This window comes from Trichosurus vulpecula, chromosome 8 (genome assembly GCF_011100635.1).
Source record: "Trichosurus vulpecula isolate mTriVul1 chromosome 8, mTriVul1.pri, whole genome shotgun sequence".
Taxonomy (NCBI): Eukaryota; Metazoa; Chordata; class Mammalia; order Diprotodontia; family Phalangeridae; genus Trichosurus; species Trichosurus vulpecula.
In genome coordinates, this window is record NC_050580.1 from 43,144,467 (window position 1) to 43,165,915 (window position 21,449).

The 21,449-nt window shown below is 42.7% G+C and overlaps 1 protein-coding gene across 1 annotated transcript in view; it reads right to left on the reverse strand.

Annotated features, from left to right (window-relative positions):
- ALOX5 (arachidonate 5-lipoxygenase) overlaps nucleotides 1-19,053 on the reverse strand; it is an 83,522-nt gene extending 64,469 nt beyond the window's left edge. The window contains exons 1-3 of the mRNA XM_036735663.1: nucleotides 18,871-19,053; nucleotides 4,024-4,222; nucleotides 2,840-2,921 (exon numbers count right to left, since the gene is read on the reverse strand). Of these exons, the coding sequence (XP_036591558.1) occupies nucleotides 2,840-2,921; nucleotides 4,024-4,222; nucleotides 18,871-19,020 (431 nt within the window). The 5' untranslated portion in view covers nucleotides 19,021-19,053. The remainder of the gene's footprint in view (nucleotides 1-2,839; nucleotides 2,922-4,023; nucleotides 4,223-18,870) is intronic.
- Between the last annotated feature and the right edge of the window lie 2,396 nt (nucleotides 19,054-21,449).

Consider the following 21,449-nt stretch of genomic DNA (forward strand, 5'->3'; position numbering starts at 1 on the left):
TAATCTTGGTGTGGAACCTCCTTCTACTGATGCATATCAGCCATAGCTACCTGGGACACTGGGAGGTTAAATAACACACAGGTGGTCACACAGCTAGGAGATGGTGGAGATAGGATTTAATACTCAGTCCTCTGACTCAAAATCCAGCTGTCTTTCTACTGCACCACCACATGTTAAGAGGATCAGTTGAAGGAACTGGGGATTTCTTCCTATACTTCGGGTGGAGAAGATAGTAGAGTCAGGACATTATAGCTATCTTTGAGTACTTGAAGCAGTCATGTGGGAGAGAGCTTAGACATGTTCCTCTTGCTCTAGAGGGCAGACCATGGACCAATGGGTAGAGGTTGCAAAAAGGCAAATTTGGACTGGATTTCAATAAAAACTTCCTAACAATGAGACTATCCCAAAGTAGATTTGGCTTCTGGGGGAGGCAGTAGGTTTCTAAACACTGAAAGCGTTCAGGCAAAGGCTGCATAACGAATTGTCACACATACTGTAGAAGTGATCCTTATTGGGATAAGGTTTTCCCTCGATGGCTTCTGAGGTTTCCCTCCAACTCTGTGGTTCTGTCCCTCCTTTAGTCTTCTCTTCTTCAGCCTAAATACCATCAGTCTCTATATAGCAGGTCTTGAGGCTCTTTACCAGCCAGGTTGGCCCTGGCGGAGGCCCGCCATCTTATCAATTTCTATATGTGCATCTAAATAAAGGCAATAACTACACATGGGACAGGTGCTCATCTTTCCGTGCTAGGAAAATGGAAAGAGCTTAAGACACTCAGGGTATGACTAGCACTGGGCAAGCCATTCAGGGCAAGGTAGGGGCAGCAGATACTGCAGTCAAAGAGCAGAAATGTGGGAGCTCAGAAAGGTTTTCCATCTTTGCCATTTGGAACTTAGCCAGAGGGCAGCATTTGGTCTTGAGTTCCATTTGACTGAGGAGCAGCAGAAAGTCACTGAATTGAGACTAAGCAGGATCTACTTTAACAGTGGGTCAGGGCAAATCTGAGAAATCTAAGGATGGCTAGAATATCGCCGGCATAATTTCCAGGGAGTCTGACTCAGTATAGAGAGGACAGAGGAACACAGAAGTATAAGCCTTGACGGGCAGCCACAATAAAACTAAAAGCTGAGTCAACCACAGTGGAACATGGAGGGAAGATCAAGCAAGCCGAAATCAAAGTCATCATATTCTTTGAGCAAATGCTGATCTGTTAGAGAAGTCTTTCAGGTTAAGGTTGGACTAGATCAGGGACCATGAAGTTTCTTTTAATATTTGGTAACTATATTTCAATATAATCTATTTCCTTTGAAATCTTACATATTTGTTTTATACATTTAAAAACATTACTGTGAGAAGTACATAGGCTTCACAAGTCTGCCAAAGGTGTCCACAACACAAAAAAGATTCAGAGCCCCCGGACTAGATGGCCTCGGAGGTTACTTCCAACTCTAACATTCTATGGTTTTAACTCCCTCCCTTACAAATCTTTTTTCTCCTCATCATTTCAACCAATCTTTGCATGATGTGGCATTGACCTTCACCACTTGGGTTGCCCTCCTCTGGCTTCCCCATCCATCAAATGAGTCATTGGACTAGCTGCCCCACAAGGTCCCTTCTGTTCTAGACCTGTGATCTCATGGTCCAGCTTCAAACTCAGTGTTCATGCAGTCTTCTGATCATCTTTGTCCATATCTACCTTCCTCTAGGATACCCAAAGTTATTCTGGGGTTATTCTGAAACAAAACCAACTCACGTAATGGAAGACCAGCCTTTCCCCACCCTCTTCAGAGAGAACTCTAGGAACCTCTCCCAGTGGCAACTTCCCCTTAGTGGGCCCAACAGCTGTTTGCCACACTGGTTGCTAGGGCTATAGCAGTAAGCTGTGCCCATAAAGGAATCACTTGTCCACAGATGAGCTAAATATTTCTAATTTTTGCTGAGAGAAAAAGAGAGCTTTGGAGAAAGATGATGTATAGGTCCTCTGGTCCACTTCCTGCTACAGGGAGAAATTCCCTTTCTCTAGCTAGGTCTGATCTTAGGGAAAAGAGCTACCCCACCTTAAACCTTGCAGGTCTGAGTAATCCAGTACCTACCCTTCCTCAAGCCTAGGGATGCCTCCCTCCCTCCCAGGGGCCAATACGGTTGTTATCTAGCTCTGTTTAGCTCTGTTAAATCCCCTTTTCTCCTCCCACCTCTTCATCTCTCTAGTGGTGAGGCATGAGGTGGGAAGTGGGGAAAAAGCAAGCCAGCCACTCTGAGCTCACTCCATGGCAACATGCAAGCAGAAAGGGTCACAGAAACTTTGTGCCAGGGACTTTTATGACCTAGGCAGCTGTTCACATGCAGAATCCAATTTAATTCAACCAGCATTTATTAAGCACCTACTGATGCCAGGTACTTAGGTACTAAGGACACAAACTCAAAAATGGATGTCCCTGCTCTCATGAAGCTAACATTTTATTAGGGAGACAATACATACATAGAAAATTAAATACGAAAGAGATACAAAATAATTCCATGAGGAGAGGAGCCCAGTAACAGTGGTATCTGGGGGAGGGGGAAGAGTAGGATAGACTTCTTGTGGGGAGAGGGCAGTTGAGCTGAGCTTTGAAGGAAACCAGGGATGCTTTGAGGAGGAGATGAGACTGGAGTGTGTTCCAGGCATGGGAGAGAGTGGGGCAGCCCGTGCCAAAGCCTGGGGCCAAGAAATAGTCATATACAGAGAACTGCAAGCAGGTCATGTCCACTGGAACATAGACCATAATGTGCAAACACTCTGGAAAGGCCATTGGCCAGAACTGGCATCACACCATCAAATTGTTTCAATGCCACAACTCACCGATAGAGTTTCTGCCGAGTTTCCAGTTCTTTGCGTCTGTGCTGCTTGAGGATATGAATTTGGTCGTCCCGAGCCAGCTTTGCTGTGAAAGAACGAAGAGAACATAAGGAGAAGACAAAATTAGAGGGAATCACCTAACTTACAGGAGGGAATGGAGGTCCTGTGGTATCAGGTCCTGTTCTAAGAAGTCCTGGCAAGCCCAGACATCCATCAAGCACTGGGCCATCTTCAGATTAAGCCTCTTCAGTCCTGAATTCTGGCACCACTGGATGAAGGAGATCAAGAGGAGCATGGCCATGGCAAGGGATGTTACTAAGAGAAGGGAGCTCTCCCACCCTGGAGTCTTACACTTTCTATAAAAGAAGAGGGATTTCAAGCAAGAAAAGCAAATCCTAAGGTCAGTTTATGTCAGACAATGAGGTGAGGCTTTCCATAAGCCCTTCTAGTCCCAACTTAAGAAATCAGAAGAATACTTAGGTTTGTGTCCAAAAGCATAAAATATTAAATTATTGAGCCTAGGAGTTGTGCACCTCAGTCCAAGAAGTGGTAGGTTGTTAAGATTTACTCCCACTTGCCTTCAAATTCAATTAGACAAATTCTCTCTGGATCTTAGATATTCATAGGATCACAGGCTTAGAGCTGGAAGGGTCTTTAAGGACTATCTGGTGAAAATCCCTTATTTTACAGGTAAGGAAACTGAGGCCCAGAGATTGACTCTCATGATGTAGAGTCATGTAGTTTCACACTTGGCGACCCACTGCCAGCTGCCCATCAGTCTGATTAAAGGGTTTTTGTTGATCTTGAGCTATACTGACCTACAGAAGAGCAAAACCTATTTTCTCAGCCCAGATGTAAATACACCAACTAGATCTGAGATATAAATGCTCACAGGGCATGAGCTACTGGTAACCAATGGACTCACTTAATGGAATATAGGATCAGAGGACCTCAATTTAAATGCCTGCTCTAGTATCGAGTATTTGTGTGTCTCTGGGCTAGTCATTTAACTCCTCTGGGCCTCCTCACCTCCAAAATGGTGGTGTTGGACAAGATAATCTCTATGATCCCTATGATTCCTATGATCCTGTCCTTCCTACGACCTTAGTTCTCTGGCAAGCATAGCATCCCTCAGGACATACTCACATTGCAATCTAGGCCCTTGAAAGAAGTCTTCTAGTACTCACCTCTCCCATCTCGGAGGACAATTTCACCCTCTCCAGTGAACCAGCGGTAGCAGGGGAACTCAATGTATTCTCCATATGGAGTCTTCAAAGTGATATACTTAAGAAACCAGTCATCATGGAGCCAATACTTTCGTTTTTCAACTTTGATCAGAAGGATGTCTCCAAGTTCTTCATCCACAGTCACATCATAAGAATCTACCTGTGCAGAATAAAAGACAAATCCAACTTGGAATCTAATAAACATATTCAAGTGTCTAACAGATCTATGTCAGCTAATACTAAGTAATCATTTGAAATTGTCTTGCTTTGTAGGAGAACAAATGGAAGATTGATGATGTATTTGTAGACTCCACTCTCTCCCCTAACCCCATGGTTATTCAATTCCCTTGCCAAGAGATACATATTTGAACTTTTTATCCTTTATTTGGTAAGCTTAATAATTGCTTAATTTTTAAAAAGCTTAATTGCTGGCAAAATAATAGAGTAAGGACATGAGAGAGCTTGGAACTCCCAGCATCTTCCAAAAAGGCAGCAATAGAATGCCAAAGGAAACTTTGCAGAAAAGGAAAAAATATAGCAAATTGATGTTAATAAAACCCCACTTTCTAGCAATGAATAAATGTTATGGATTTAACAAAATTGAAGGGGAGACATCAAGTGAGGGAAAAGATTGTTTTAATACCAACAATGCCCAGCATCAATGGAGATGAAACTATCACAGGATCTAATTGTGGATAATAATCGTGCTAAATTAAATAAAGGTAGATTGAAAAAGTAAAAAAAGGGGGGGAGCACACAACAAGAGGATAATAATACTTGAACAACTTGGAATTATCCATGGAAAATGTAAAAAAATGTGGATGAGAAGTGGAATTGTTCTATTGGAAGTCAAAATAGTATAGGCAACAGAACAATCAGCAAAAATAACCTAAAAAAACCAACACAACTTGGTATATGAATGTGATGGAATCTTGTTGTGCTATAAGAAATGGGGAACATATGGACTTCATAATAACCTGGAAAGACCTACGTCATATGATGCTGAGTGATGGGAGCAGAACCAGGAGAACAATGGACATGACCACAGACATATTGCTTCTGTAATGACTAACTTTGATAGACTTGGCTCTCCTCAGCAATACAAGGTTCAAAGACAGCTCCAAATAAATCATGATAGAAAGAGCTATCTACATCCAGAGAAAGAATTACGGAGTCTGAATGCAGATGAGGCAAACTATTTGCTCTTTCTTTTTTTTTCACTTCTTTTTTGGTTTTGTTTTTTCTTTCTCATGATTCATTCCATTGGTCATAATTCTTCACAACTTGACTATTGTGTAAATAAGTTTAATGAGAAGGTATATGTAGAACATATATCAGATTCCATGCTGTCTTGGGGCAGGGGGAGGAAGGGGAAGAAAATCTGGAACTCAAAAACTTATGGAACTGAGTGTTGTAAACTAAAAATAAAAAAATCTAATTTTTTTTAAAAACCAACACAACTAAAAATTACCCAATAACCTTCAAACAAGGGTAAAAGAACTAGAGGTGACTCAGAGAAATAAACTAAGAGATAGTGAAATTCCTTAAAAAAAAGGATGAAAAAGAAAAGAATCTGCTATGACTTCAGAAAATCATGCAAGAAAATTTCTCAGAATTATTAAAATTAAGAGACATTACAAATTTATGAAATACACTAGATGGGAAAAAGGGTAAACCCAGATTCAACTCACCCAGATATTCTATCATCAGATTCTAAAATTATAATTATGGAGAAATTATTTTTAAATGAACCAAAGTGGAAAAACATCATATATAAAAAAGCCTATCTGAATTACTCAAGATTTTTCACTTGAGATGAGGAATAATAGATAGAGCTGATGTATTATATTCATGAATCTAGAGAAATTACATTTCATCTTAGGACTGCCCCCTTAGCTAGATTAGGCATATGTTTTCAAGTCATTTAATATCATTTAAGAACAATATTAATAAATGATCATTTGATGATAGTGCTATCAATGATCATTTAATAATGTACACAAGAATTTCAGCTATTCCTGGGGAAGCAGCCAAGGCTGTGTAAGATCTTTGATATTACAAACAGGTATGAAGAATTTCAAGAAGGAAAACTTCCATTGAACTTGAAAACTATTCATAACTAAGCGTTGGCTCAATGTAATTTCTGTACAGAGGTAATCAAACAGTAGTAGAGTTGTTTGAATCATCAGCTTTCTCAAAGTAACCACCTTGGGGAGAAAGGCAGTACAACAAGATGGTTAGAGTGTTTATATAATGATATAATGTAACTACTACAGGAATGTATACAAGAAAGAATTACTTTGGCTTTATTAACATATGTAAAAACCATTGATGGGAAGCAAAGTAGGAGCTGAATTGTATCATTTGGTAACTGAAGTAAATAAATTGGCTTTGGAAAGAGACGATGAACAAATATTTGAGATATATGTAATGGGGGGAGGGAGCTGGTCAGAACACCAGGACATTATTTAGTTAAAAATGGATCACAACTTGGTGAAAAATATAAAGAGACACTCTGCACATTGTACACTACAATAAGTTTGAAAGGGATCAGTGATCTAGTGTTTTAAATCATTAAAACAATGTTAAGGGGCAGCTAGGTGGCACAGTGAGTAGAGCACTGGCCCTGGAGTCAGGAGGACCTGAGTTCAAATCCGACCTCAGACACTTGACACATGTACTAGCTGTGTGACTTTGGGCAAGTCACTTAACCCCAACTGCCCTGCCACCCCCCCCCCCCCGCAAAAACCAATGTTAAAGGGAATGGAATCATATCTTTCACAATTGTAGAGAAAAGAAAAACCCTCCATGATTTAAGAAAAATTATTAAGATACAAAATATTTGAATTGATCATATAAGAAAACAAAAGGCTTTTGCATAACCAAAAAGCAAGGTATCCAGTAGGAGGAGGAAAAAAAGCCGGGGACGGGGGAGAAATCTGAACAAACATTTATGATAGAAGTCCAACATCTAAAATCTATAAGTAATTGGTACAAATTTGTAAGATTACGAGGAATTCTGCAAAATGAGTGGTCAAAGAATATGAAGAGGGAGCTCAGTCCAACAACAGATGCATTAAATACTTAATATGTGCAAAGCACTTGGGATATAAAGTTAAAAGCTAAATACTCCTCATCTTCAAGAAGTTTTTAGTCTGCTGGGGTTGGGGGTGGGATGGGTACAACATAGTCATATATGTATGTACGTGAGTGTGTATATACGTACATGCATGTATACATATGTATATATTTATACATCCACACATATGAAGTCTGCACAAAGTATACAGAATCCTTTAAAAAGGATGAGAGTGCTAACCCCTGGGGGAACAAGGAAAGAGTGTTGACTGATTTGTAAAGAAGTTAGAGATCTTATAAGGAGGCAATAGATTCCAGACACGATGCAAAGACAAGGGTGCAAGTGACGAAATGTGGCTGGTGGGGACATTTCAATTCTATTTCCTCTCCATTCAATTTCTCTCAATTCAGTTCACTCTCCCTTTTCCATCAACTTTACTACAATGAATATGACACCACCCCCAGGATAAGGTGATCACCTGAAATCTTATCACCATGCAGACTGACTCAGCTATTGATACTCAACACCATCTCAGCTTCCTCAGTTGCCTTCCCCTCTGGAGTGCAGAGCAAAATTCCTCCCACCGAGGGCTCAGAACTTTGCAGATAACTGTTCATTTTCCATTACTGCTTCTGCTTGGTTTCCACTGAGATGGGTATATAGGTGGTAGCTCCACCTATACACCCCCATTTCAGCTTCCTTTTCTATATTGTCTTACTTCATTAGACTGTAAGTGCCTTGAGAGCAGGAACTATCTTTTTCTTATTTGTATACCCCAGTACAGTGCCTAGTAGGAACTTTGTTGTTGTTGAGTTGCTTCAGTCATGTCCAGCTCTTCTTGAGTTTTGGAGTTTTTTGGCAGAGATACTGGAGTGGTTTGTCATTTCTTTCTCCAGCTCATTTTACAGGTGAGGAAATGGAAGCAAACAGGATTAAGTGACATGGCCAGGGTCACACAGCTAAATGTCTGAGGTCACATTTGAACTCAGGGCTTCCTGACTCCAGGTCTAGGACTGTAGCCACTGTCCCACCTAGCTGCCTCATGGGCACTTAAACAGGCACTTAATAAATATTTATTGAATTTAATTGAAGAGGAAGAATGGATTCCATGACATGACACAAAGACAAAGGGCCAAGAGATGAAACGTTGCAAATGATGTCAACAGACGACAAAACAATCTAAAATGCAGAGTGTGTGAATAATAACAAAGACAATATTGATAATAATAATAGCATTTATATAGCCTTATATAGCAAAGTGCTTTACAAACATTTTATCCTTACAACAACCCTGGGAAGTAGGTGCTATTATTATCCCCTTTTGCAGATGAAGAAACTGAGGTAGAGGTTAAATGATTTGTCCAGGATCACACAGCTAGTGTTTGAGTCAGAATTCAAACTCAGGTCTTCCTCACTTGAGGTACAGTTTTTCTGTCCATGGTGCCATCCATTGCATTAGCATCGTCTACCAGAATGGATCAAATTTAGTGATGGCACCAACATTCTTGCTGTCACCTAAATCCCAAACCTCAGAGTCATCTCTGGTTCTTCTCTATCCCTCTATAGCCCTCTATAGCCTTTATAGCTAATAATTTGCCAAGTCCCGTCAATTCTGCCTCCATAATAAAATCTCTGCACCCTCTCCTTTTGTCCATTCACACAGCTATCATCTTAATTCAGGTCCTCATCACTTCCTCACTTGAGCCAAACTATTGTAGCCTCCTAATTGTTCTATCTGTCTCCAAGGTACCCCTCTCCAATTTGGCTTTTGGACCACTTTTGAAACATTTTTCCTAAAGCACAGATCTGCCTTGGTCACTCCCTGATCAAAAATATTTACTGATTCCCTAGTGCCTCTAGGATCCAATACATATTCCTTAGCCTGGCATTGAAGGTCCTCCAGTATCTTGTTCCAACCTCTCTTTCCAACCTTTCATCCACACTCCATTCCAGCCAAACCAGACCATTGACTGCTTCAGAAACTCTAGAGTCAATTTACTACCTCCATTCATTTACACATGCCTAGATCGTACTTGCTTCTTACTGATGCCTTTCAGAGTCTTTATCTTCAGCTCAGCTCAGGGGTCACCTCCTCCCCTGTTTAGATTTTCTTGATTCCTCCAAGCCAAAAGCATCTCTCCAACTTCAGATATGCCTAGTGCACTTTGTCTGAATCTTTCATTTGCTCTCATCACTGCTTACCTTAGACTATATTTACCTGAATTTGTGTCATATCATGTTAAGAAAGAGAGTATTGTGCAGGGGAATGCTAGATTTAGAATCAAGAGGACCTGGGTTCAAATCCTACCTTGCCATTTACTACTTGCATGACATGGTCAAGTCCTTTCCCCTCCCTAGACCTCAGTCTTCTCATCGGTAAATGAAGAAATTTGACATGATTGTGTCAAAACTCTCTTCCACTTCTAAATCTCTTCTCTTCTGACTCCAAGTAGAATGTAAACCCCTTGAGGTCAAGGACTATTAATCTTTGTCTTTGTATTTCCAGTGCCTACCATAGGACCTGGGCCCCGTAGGAGGTGGTTAAAAATAGATTTGTATTGAACTGAACTGAGATTCTCCAGAAAATACAGTTTCACTTTCAAAAATAACCACACCACTGAAAACTGAGAGATAGAAACCTTCTAATTTTGCTCAAGAAATGTATCAACTGCTCAGGACATTAATTAAGTGATTATTGTGTGCATTGTGCAGGACAGGTAAGTCTCTCCTCTTTCTTTTTCCTGAGGGGTGAGTTCAGCCAATACCCTGACAAGAGGAGACCTATTTCTTTCCAGTTAGCTATTTGGACAGGGCAGGTCTAAGGGGAAGGCTACTCCTTATACAGTGATCCCCATTTACCTTCTGAGGTAGGTCTAAATCACAGGATGGTGTTATGAATATTAGGAGAACTGTGTTGAACTTTTTGGGAAAGAAAAGGTCACTGCCATGTCAAAAGATTGCTCCAAGAGGGTAGGGCTCAACTGAAATCTACATCCCATGATCCTATGGAATGCTCTGTGCCTCAGTTTTCCCATATGTAAAATGGAATAACACTTGTAGCACCTATTGCACACATTTCTGAAGCTCCAGTGAGATTATATTTGTAAAGCACTTTGCATGCCTTCAAGTGTTATGTACATTTTAGCTATTATTGTTGTTGTGTATTGCTTTAACGTTTGTGAAGTGTTTGTGGGCTCATTAGATTCTCTCAGAAGCACTATAAGGTAAGTACTACAGGTGCATTGCTTTGGGTTATACAAAATTCATCTTAGTTTTCAATATTAAAATTCATCTAACTTTTATATTTCCATTTGTTGATTCGTTAAACATTTTCTACCTTTCTACAATGGCTATAGATGCCATTCCATTATCTTCCAATATTTTGTGATCCATTTTTCCATTTAGCTCAATGATACATTCCATTATTTCTGGGTCTTGTGCAAGATCTGAATGTAATCTCATTTGATTTGTGAAATTTTGAAATATCTCTCTGGTTCTGAACATGGATAAGCAGTTCCTTGTCTTATGGTTTATACAAAGGGTAAACACTTCCAGCATTCTGCTCAACCAACATGCTACTGAGGTAGAAAGGGGAAGTTGCCTTTCTGTACACCGTGGGTCTTGTGTGGTCCTTACTTAAGCAAATTTTCTAAGAACTGAGGAACTAAGCCCTTGCTTTGGGTTTAGAGGACATCCCACTGGTTTCAAATGTGTCTCTCTGAGGAAGGTATAGTCAGTAAAGATTAATTAAGTGCCTGCTATGTGCCAGGGACTGTGCTAAGTACCAGAAAAAAACAGTCACATTAAAGATGATTCTTGAAGGAGCAGATTGGTACAAATTAAAACAAGCAGTCCAATTCCCACCCATGATATCATTCTTTATGTTTATTGGGTTCTTGATATTAAAAGACTTTTGCATTCCAGTTTGTCCCAATCCATTACAACTGCTTGGGGACCTAGAAGAAGAAGAATGGCCAGTGATAAGTGCCCTCATTGGCTAATGGACCTTTTAAAATGTATAGAAGGGGTTCTCTTGACTATTACTCTCAAGAAGTATCATGTGATTACAACAAAGGGCTGGGGAAGAATGAGTCCTTCTTTACTCTGGTATCATAGCAATTCTACCACCACTTCCCGTGTGACATGGACTCAACTCGGAAGACTTGGGGGAGGTGGATGCCTTTGCCCCTTTAATGTTTGTTTTTTCCTGATATTAGGCAAAACAAGGATCCCAGGATGAATGTCCAGGACTGGAGGCCTTGTGAGCTCCAAAGGTCAGGAGGACAGCAGGGGAAACCTCTACCTCAGAGAGGAGCCTGGCCCATTTGACCAGCAGGCGCGTACCAGGAGTTGTTTGGACATCGCCCAGCCAAGATGAAATCAGAATATCTACCAATTCTGCAAGCTGCTTTATGTTCTGATGAAGCATAAGTGTCATGATCCTAGCATATTATACAAGTGGTTCTAAGTTGTTACTGATCCCTGTTCTGTTAATGGATTCTTGTGACTTTTTTAAAATTAGTGTTCCTTGTGTGTATAATGGGAAGTACCTGTTGTCTGACCAATTAATATGAGAATTTTCCTCTTACTTCTTCTCTTTAGAGGCCCTGTTAGCTTTGTGAGTCATAATCTAATTTACTATCATTAAAATTATCACTAGGGAGCTGGGGGAGAGGAGGACTCAACAAGCCAATGCGTATGAGCAAAAGAAAGTCCCCTTTCACCAGAGGTAGTCTCTCCAGGATTGAACCTAATCCAAACCAGGAACGGGACACAGAAGGCTGAGTGCCCCAGCTCCTGTGGTTCCTCAAGGATAATTTGAATATGATAAAACACACCCATTTGAAAACATGAGGTAATATAATATACAATGGAGAAATCTCATGAAGGCAAAGTATAGAGAGAGAAGAGAAGAGGGCCCAGGACAGAAGTCATCTATGCTTGGCGAAAGAGAAATATTAACTAGCAAGGAGACTGAGAAGGAGCCATTATATGAGTAGAAGGAGAACTAATAGAGAAGCCAATGGAGGAGGAAAAGGAGGAGAGTGTCCCTGGAGGAGGGGGTGGTCAGTCATGCACAGAAATGTCAAATAACCTGTGGACCAAAAAAAAAGGCCAATGATTTAGCAGTGGAGAAATCACAGGTGGCTTTGGAGAGAACAGTTAGAAAATGTTTTGGTTTTGTCTCATTTTCTTAAAAATGAATGTACCAGTGTTGTTCACAGGCAAATGACAAGCAAGCTCTCAACAAGATTGAACTTTATTCTGACACTATTAAGCACCAGAAAGTCCAGAAAGCCCTGTAATGACAGGAAAGCAAAAGATACCAAGGAAAGAGGGAGAAGAGGAGTCGAGAAAGGGGGAAGAGGAGGAGGAGGAGAAGGAAGAGGAGAAGGAGGAGGAAGAGGAGGTGGAGGAGGAGGAGGAGGAGGAGGAGAAGGAGAAGATGAAAACAAAGAAGATGAAGATAAAGAAGAAAAAGGATGAGGGGAGGAGGAGGAAGAAAGAAGAAGAAAAGGAAGAAGGGGAAGATGAGTAGAAAGAGGAGAAGAAAAAGAGAAGGAGAAAAATAGTGAGAGCATGGTACGAGCTCAGGTCATGCAGAATCTGACCTAGAAGAAAGAAAAAGCTAGGGGGAAAAGACCAGAACTGTGGGAATTTGGCTGCAGTAAAGCCAGGTATCATTGTCCCGGTTGTAGTCAGTGTCATGGTGAAAACCAGCTACATATTTAAGCTTTGAAGAAGAAAGATGGGAAAAACCTAAAGACCTGGGAGAGGTCTATACCTTCCTCAGAGAGACACATTTGAAACCAGTGGGATGTCCTCTAAACCCAAAGCAAGTTACTCCCTTTAAACTTTTTCCCTTCAAGTACACATTTTACAGATGAGAAAACTGAGGTACAGAGAGGTTAAGTGACTTACTGAGGGTCACGCAGCTAAAAAGTGACTGAGGCAGGGTTCAATTCTGGTCTTTCAGACTAACAACTAAAACTCTAGCCACTATGACACATCATGGCCTCCAGAAGAAAAAAAAACTACAGAGTCAGTAGGGTGCAATGCATAGAGGGCAACTGCCTTGGAGCCAGATGGGGTTTAGGCCCCACCTCTGACATATGCTGGCTGTGTGACCAATGACAAGTCTCTTAGGTTCTCAGTACCCCGGAATACTCTTTAAGTTTATAAATAAGAAAGGCAAAATGGTGTAATGGATGGAGGGACTAGATTGGATTGAGAACCTGGGTCTACATCCTGACTCTTAGTAGCTATATGACCTTGGATAAGTCATTTAACATCTTAGCCTCTGTTTCTTCATCTATATACTGAAAAAGCTGTACCAGATGGCTTCTAAGGTCTCTAGCATTCTTATTGAAGAGTCAAAAATCAGCACCAGCAGAGGAAGTTTTAGTGCAGAGAGTTCCCCACACTGACGAAATCCCAGTGCCAGACTGAAAAAACCAGCGAGCAAAGAATGATCATTCCTAGAGTCCAGGGGATCTGCTCCCAGAGGTAGATGCATGCTGGCAGGTCTGAATAAGACCACAATAAACACCTCCCCAAGGGAAAAAGCCACTCTCTTGCTCACAGCAAGCATTTCCTGAAGTTTTCTCTTTTCACCACCACTGAGAAGCCAAGCCAGAATGTGCTAGAGCCAGAAAAAGAGGAACTACCCCTGGGACTGTGCAAGAGAAAATGTGAAAGTCTTTTGCATCAACAGGAACTTTCTCAAAAAGCTAAAAGGAAAAAAAACCCAACCCCACACAATTGAGCCCTTCAACAGTGGCGGCTCAGTCTCCCTAGCTGGTTTGCATGGCTCCAGGACTTTAGGCGCCCAAGCCTTTCTCTACCTTATCCAGCTTCAGTCTGTGAAAATGGAATATTGGCCATGCAAATCTCATACAAAAGCTACTAGAGGAGTTCCTCTTAGTCCTGCTTATTCAACAATAACATTTCCATGGTTCCACAGGAAGAGGGATATGCAAGAGGGAGGAGAGATGAAGAAGGGGAAAGTAAGTCAGTAGGAAGGCACCTGTGTCTTGTCCATAAAAGAGGCAGCGTGGAGGCAGGAGGGCTGGACCTGGAGTTGGAGGACTTGGATGCCAATCCTCCTTTACCGGGTGTTACCTTAGCCAAGTCACTTAATTTAGTTTCATGGAACATCAAGTTCCTCAGCCTGGAAAAGGAGGGAGATGGGACCAGGTGACCTCTAAGGAGGCCATGATACCATGGTCCCCTTTATGTGTGCCAGGCACTGCAGAGGACCAGAGGGGCATTGAGCTATGACTTCCTCAGAGGCCACTGAGGAAATGGAAGCTTGGAGAGGTCACATGACTTGTTCCAAGTCCCTCAGAGGGTGAATGGACACTGAAAAGAGATGTTGGGAAAGAGCAGAGGAACAAGGCTTAAAACTCAGCTCTGCTCCTTATGTCTGTGACTCCTGAGGAAGTCTCTTTCCCACCTGTGGGCCGCAGTTTCCTCATCTGTAAAGTAAGGTTCTAGATGGACTCTACATGAACCTGTGATTGCTAAATCTAAGATCCTATTAATATGATTGTATGAGTTGCCAAGTCTGGCTGATTGCACTCCATCACCTCTCCTATCTGTCCCCTTTTCCATATTCATACCACATACACCCTTTCCGGGCCCTCATGTTGTCTTGCTTAGACTATTGTGACAGCCTCCCGATTTGTCTCCCTGCATCCGGGCAGTCTCTCTCCTCTCCAGCCCATCCCCAACACAGCTGCCATATTGAGATTCCTGGAGCTTAAAATCTGTGTCACTCCTCAACTCAAGAAGCTTCTGTGGATCCCCATTGCCTTGAAGTTGAAATAGAAACTGCTCTATTTGGCAGTTAAGGCCCTTCACAATATGGGGTCCAACTGATTACACATTACTGCCCCCTTGTACACTATAACCTCTAGCCAAATAACTGTTACCTGGACCAATCCTTCAGTCTCCCACCTTTGCTTCCTACTTTCAAGCAGGCTGTTTATGGTGCCTGGAGCATTTCCCTCATTACGTCCCCCTCCCAGAAAACTGAGCTCCCTTCAAGGCTCAGCTGAAGTGCCGAGAGGACTTTCCTGATTTCATTAGCTCTTAGTTCACTACTACCTGGCTTCCCCTCTACCCCACCACCCCCTCCCCCTTTTGGTATTTTTAAAGCACAGCCTGTATTTTTAATTGAACATATGGCAGCTAGGTGATGCAGTGGATGGAGTGATGGGCCTGGAGTCTGGAAGACCCGAATTCAAACATGGCCTCGGGCATTCACTAGCTATGTGACCCTGGACAAATCCCCTAACTTCTGTTTTCCTCAGTTCCTCCATCTGTAAAACGGGGATAATTATAGCCCCTACCTCCCAGGGTTCTTGTGAGGATCAAATGAGTGATTTGTAAAGGGCTGCAACAACCTTAAAGTGCTCTATAAATGCTAGTAATGTTGTTACTATCATCTTCATCCTCCTCTTCCTCCTCCTCTTGTCTTCCCCTCATAGGCTGCAAGCTCCCTAAGAGAAGTGACTGCTTCACATTTGTCCTTGTATCCTTAGTACCCAGGATAGAACACAGTAGGTGCTTAATAAATGTTTGGCGATTGATTAATTGATCAGAAAGAACACTGGATTTGGAGTCAGAGGATCTGGGTTTAAATCCAGGATCTGCCACTTGTTACCTGTGTGACCTTGGGTTGGTCACTTCTCTCTAAGCCTCATTTTCTTCATCTGTAAAGTGAGGGAGACTGCACTAGATGGCCACAGAGGGTTTTCCCAGCTCTAAATCTCAGTCCCGATATGCTTAGGGGCATCTAAATTGAATGATATAATTGCGTGTACTAGCAGACATGGTTGGGGTGGGAGGTGATTTTGCTCTTTCTTTTTCAATTTCTGTTATAAAAGATGGTTCTATTGTGAAGGGCAGGGAGGAGGGGAGTGATAGATACATTTAGAAATGAAGGTGATGTCCAAAACAAAAGGCATCAAGTATATGGATCACTTTAAAGGCTCAATCTCATACTACCCAAACTTCACTATCAGCCCATGCTTGGAGTCCATCATGAGGGCCTATCATGAAATGGGGTCCCTCTGGCATGCCAGTACTTTGCCCGACTCAGATAAGAGCCCAAGAGGCAGAGGCGAAATGATGCTCAATCCCTGTCAGTGCCACACAGGACTCCAATGATGTTCTGGATATTGTGTTTGGAGTCAAACTTGTAAAGCTTTAGCCAGAAAAGAAAATACCTCAGCTAATTCTATCTACCTAGCATAATGATGGATGGCCAGGTGGTTCAGTGGATAGAGCACTGGGCTTGGAATCAGGAAGACTCATGCTCATGATTTCAAATCCCTCCTCAGACACTTACTAGCTGTGTGACCCTGGGCAAGTCACTTAACCTGGCTATTTGCCTCAGTTTCCTCATCTGTAAAATGAGCTGGAGAAGGAAATGGCAAACCACTCCAGTGTCTCTGCAAGAAAACCTCAAATGGGGTCACAAAGAGTCAGACACGACTAAATGACCACAATAACACAATGAAGAGTGGGGATTTTAGTGGGTTATTATAGGCTGTTAAGATGGACAAATGAGAAGATTCAAGCTAGGAGGGGAAAAAAACCTCTCTCTTTGATGGCATTCATTCATTCCTTCATTCACGCATTCATTCACTCCTTCATTCATGCATTCATTCACTCCTTCATTCCTCCCTTCATTCATCCATCCATTCATTCATTCATTCATTCATGCATTCATTCAGCGCCACCATCTGCCAAGATCTAGAGACAGCTTTATTCAGATTATATCTGTTCCAGGTCCCTACTACAACTTTCTCTAACTGCCGTAGCTTGTAATCTCCTTGAGAGCCAGGGCTAGGGCTTCCCATTTATTATTAAATTTCATCTCCTCCCCACCCCCCCCCCCCAGCGTTTGCACATAGTAAATGCTTGCAAAATATTTGCAGATTAGAACTGGCAATGAAATATTTGAATAATTTCCAAACTTCTCCTTGACTTAGTGCTGCTGTGGCATCTGTTCTAGTGATTTCTTACCGAGATGGATTTAGTTTTCAGCCTCTGACTCTGGAGTTGGACTCATGAAATCTCAAGGGACCCTGGGGCTGTCCAGTCTAACTCTTGCCTACAACACATCCAACAGGGAGCCATGCAGGCTTTCTCTAAAAGCCTCCAGGAACAAGGAACTCATTTCCTGCCCTCTACACCCTGCCCCACAGGTTCCACTTTCAGATAGCTTTACTTGCTAGGAAAATTTTCCTAACAGTGATCAGAAGAAAAAGTACTATTCACTGGCCACATCTCTGTCTTTGCCCTTCCCCCTTCACCCCAATGAGAGGGCTTTGGGCCTCTTTAAAGTCCCTTTTGAAACCCTTTCAGTCTGATGCTCTATACACCACCTGCTCCCTGCATCCCTGACCAAAACTGTTAGGTAATGTCTACATGGTTATGCAGATAGCTCACACTTTCTTGCAGCTGTCTCATGCGCCAGGAAACGCAGGCTCAGAGAGGTTAAATAATTTGTCTATAGACACACAGCTAGCAAGTGTCAAGGTAGAGTCTGACCCCAGATTTTGAAACTTCAAATCCAACTCTCTTTACATTACTATGGATGGCTTGATCAAGACAAAGATATTTGTAGGCTCTAGTCTATTGCTGGCCATCAACAATTTGGCCAGCAATAGACTAGCCAAAAGTTGGCCACCTGCCAACCCCCAGGAAGAGGCAATCATTATTGCTTCTTCCTTCCTATGGTCACTGGCTGGGGTGGTGGCTATTTACTAAATCCTCAAGGAAGGGACAACCAAGTTTTCAATGAGATTTCAATGACCTTCACATGGCAACACCTTCCCAGGGCTTTAGAACTGGCAGACACCTTGGCAGTCACCTAGCCCAATGCTATGAACTGGCCTCTCCCTGCCAGACTGGCCCTAGAGTGACCATACATACAGGAGCCAAGGAAGTAGTTGGGGCTGTCAAGGGCTCATGTACTCATAGGACTAGGGCTGAAAAGGAGCTCAGAGAACATCTCTATGCACCACCCCACATCTTCCAGATGAGGAAAACGAGGCCCAGAAAAGTGAAGTTAGTTGCCCAAAGTCACTCAAGTATTGAGTGTCAGGATTTGAAGCCAGCCAGGTCCTCTGATTCCTAACCCAGGGCTCTAACCACGAGACAACCCTGTCCTTTAGTGTGTTAGGGCCTTGTCCGATATTGGACTGAGTCAGAAAATCTGAAATCTGGGCCCAGTTCTGCTGCCAGGTCTAGGTGTGTGGCCCTGGACAAGTCACCCCACCTTTCTGGGCCTCCCTCTATCCTGGTGAGCAGTGGAGGTAGGATTAGAACTCAGGCCCTCTATGTGAGAAATAAAGAGCTACACAAAATAGACAGGGTCATGATGATGAAGAGAGGGAGACCCTCCTTATCTTACAAGAGTGTGGTGCAGGGGGTCCAGTGCTGGATTTCCAGTCTGGGGCCCCAGTTTCGAATCCTGACTGTGCTACCCGTGTGATATAGTACTCAGTTTCCCTCCCTCTAAGATGAGGAGCTTTGTGCTTAACTCTACCCCCCCCCATGACCTCGGAGGTGTCTTGCAGCTCTGGGCCCCCCGGTCCAGGGGCCAGGCTCTCAGGGCTCTAGGGGTGCCCCAGCGGGCTCTTCTCTGCAGTGCTAGCCGCCGGGATCTCTAAGCACCACTCAAGGAGGAACCTCTCCCTCCTCCCAGCACTCACCGCCCCCCTCTCGAAGTCATTGTAGAAGGGCTTGTCCAGCAAGTGCTTCTCGCTGCAGCGCACCGTGCCCACGAGGGTCAGGTAGATGTAGTCGTCGGTGCCGGCAAACCACTGGCTGCCCGTGGCCACGGTCACGGTGTAAGAAGGCATGGCGGGGCTGGGGGGCCGCGGAGGAGGACGAGAGCCAAGGCTGGGGCTGCAGCGGTCTCACTTCAGCCACAAGGAGCCCAGAGAGGGGAAAAGAGAGGGGGCGGAGCCCGAGGCACGACGCCCCACCCTGGGACCTCCCCGCTCTTCTCCAGAAGGTGACCTCACTCATCATCTGGGACTGAGGGAGAGCTATCTCCTGCCTCCAAAGCCAACTTTGTCCGCCCTGCACCGGGCAGCTGGGGTTATTAGTATTCTGGGTCTAGGGCTGGGAGTTCGAGACCTTCTGGTCCAAACAGCTCCAGGGGCTTGAGCAACTTGCCCAAAGGTACACAGCCGGGCAGAGTCTGGAGAAGGATTGCATCGATCTCCAGCGCCAGCAGAGAAGCTCCTCAGCCCCAGGACGTCCTATACCCTGCCCCAGCCTCACTGCCAACTGTATCAGAACCATCTCCTTCTTTCCTCCAAAGAAAAACCCCACAACCTGTGGGGTTTGATACCCTGCACACACACACACACACACACACACACACACACACACACACACACCAATTTAAACCTCGCACTCACCCGGCTGCGATTGCATATAGCTCCAGGGCGTCTATTAGTCAGCAAGCTTTTATTAAGTGCTTATAACAGGTGCTGGGATACAAAAAAAAATGGGCAAAACTATTCCCTGCCCTCAAAGAGCTTCTGTTCCAATATTGGAGACTGCATGCACGCAACTCTGTGCCTCCCGGACGTGTACATCGTAGATTCAGAGGTGGTGGGGAAGGGGCGAGACAGGACAAACGGAGAAGAGGATCCTACATAAGATTCGGAGCTGTCCAGTTCTCCTCATCGTGCCCAGAAGGAAAGGAAAAGCCAGAGTTAAGTGCCTTACAGAGCCGATTTCCAAACTGGGGGCGGGGGTCTGAGACATTAACTCCAGCGTTCACTTCAGTGTTCTTCCTTCTACTGATGTTCCACTGTTCCATGTTTCCATCTCTCTAATTTCACGACTCCCTCGTTCTGTTAGGCAGGAGAAAGGCATGCGTATGGGTAAACAAACAAAATTAGCAGATGGACAGGGCTGCAGGGAAAGGAGAAAGGCAGTTTTAGAACCATAGTTAACTAGCTCTGTGATCCTTCCTGGGCATCAGTCACTAGAGGACTTTCCAATGAGATCAAGGGTAAATTAAGGTTGTCCACTGTCACCACTATTCTTTGACATCGTTCTAGAAGTACTAGCTATAGCAATAAGACAGGAAATGAAACTGAAGGAATAAGTATAGACAAAGAAGAAATAAAAGTGCTGTTTTTATTGCGGATGATGTGATGGTATAGAGAACCCTAGCGATTCAACTAAAAAACAGAAAAAAGAAACTAATAATGTCAATAAAGAGGTAGGATATAAAATAAATTCACAAAATCCTTAGCTTTACTGTATATGACCAACAAAATCTAGGCGAAAGAGGCGGAATAAGAAATTCCATTAAAAATTACTCCAGAACATAGACAATATTATTATTATTCTAGCTTTTAATCGCAACACTTTCTCATGTGAATTCACTTTACCAAGATGCCCACAGGAATTCTATGAATACAATTGCAAAACCCTCTCTACAGGAATAAATATAGATGTATGTTATTATAAATATCACTTGCTATTAGGATAAGTACTTGGAAAAAAATTTTAACAAGAACTGCCGAGAAAATTGGAGAGCAGTCTGGGAGAAATTATACTTAAGTGATCATCATATTTCATATCACAATAACTTCCAAAAGAACACAAGACAGTTAGAATTAGAACGGGAACAGTTAACTCTGGGTGGGGGGGGGGGGGAATCTTCATAGCAAATTTCTCTGATAAAGATCTGATGTGCAAAATATAGAGAGAATTTATGGAAACATAGAAGAACAGGAGCCATTCCTCAAAAGATAAATAGTCAAATGATGTGAGTAGGCAGCTCTGTAGGAAAGAAATCCAAGCTATCAACAATCATGTTAAAAAATATTCTGTCATTCATAATAAGAGAAATGCATATTAAAACAACTCTAAAATTCCACTTCACACCCATTAGATTGGCAAAGATGACAAAAAAGAAAATCACAATTATTGGAGAAACTATGGGGAAACAGGCACGCTAATGCATCGTCGATGGAACTATAAATTGGTCCAATCATTTTGGAAAACAATTTGGAATTAAATTAAATTAAATTAAAAAGTCACTAAACTATGCTTACCAGTGATAGTACTAACTAGTATATGATAATAGCTAACATTTATATATATGCTTACTTATATGCCAGGCACTGTGCTAAGCACTTCACAATTATAACCTCACTTCATCCTCACAACATCCCTGAGAGGTAGGTGCTATTATTATCCCATTTTACAGGTGAGGAAACTGGGATTATATGATTTGCCACAGAGCTAGTAGATGTCTGAG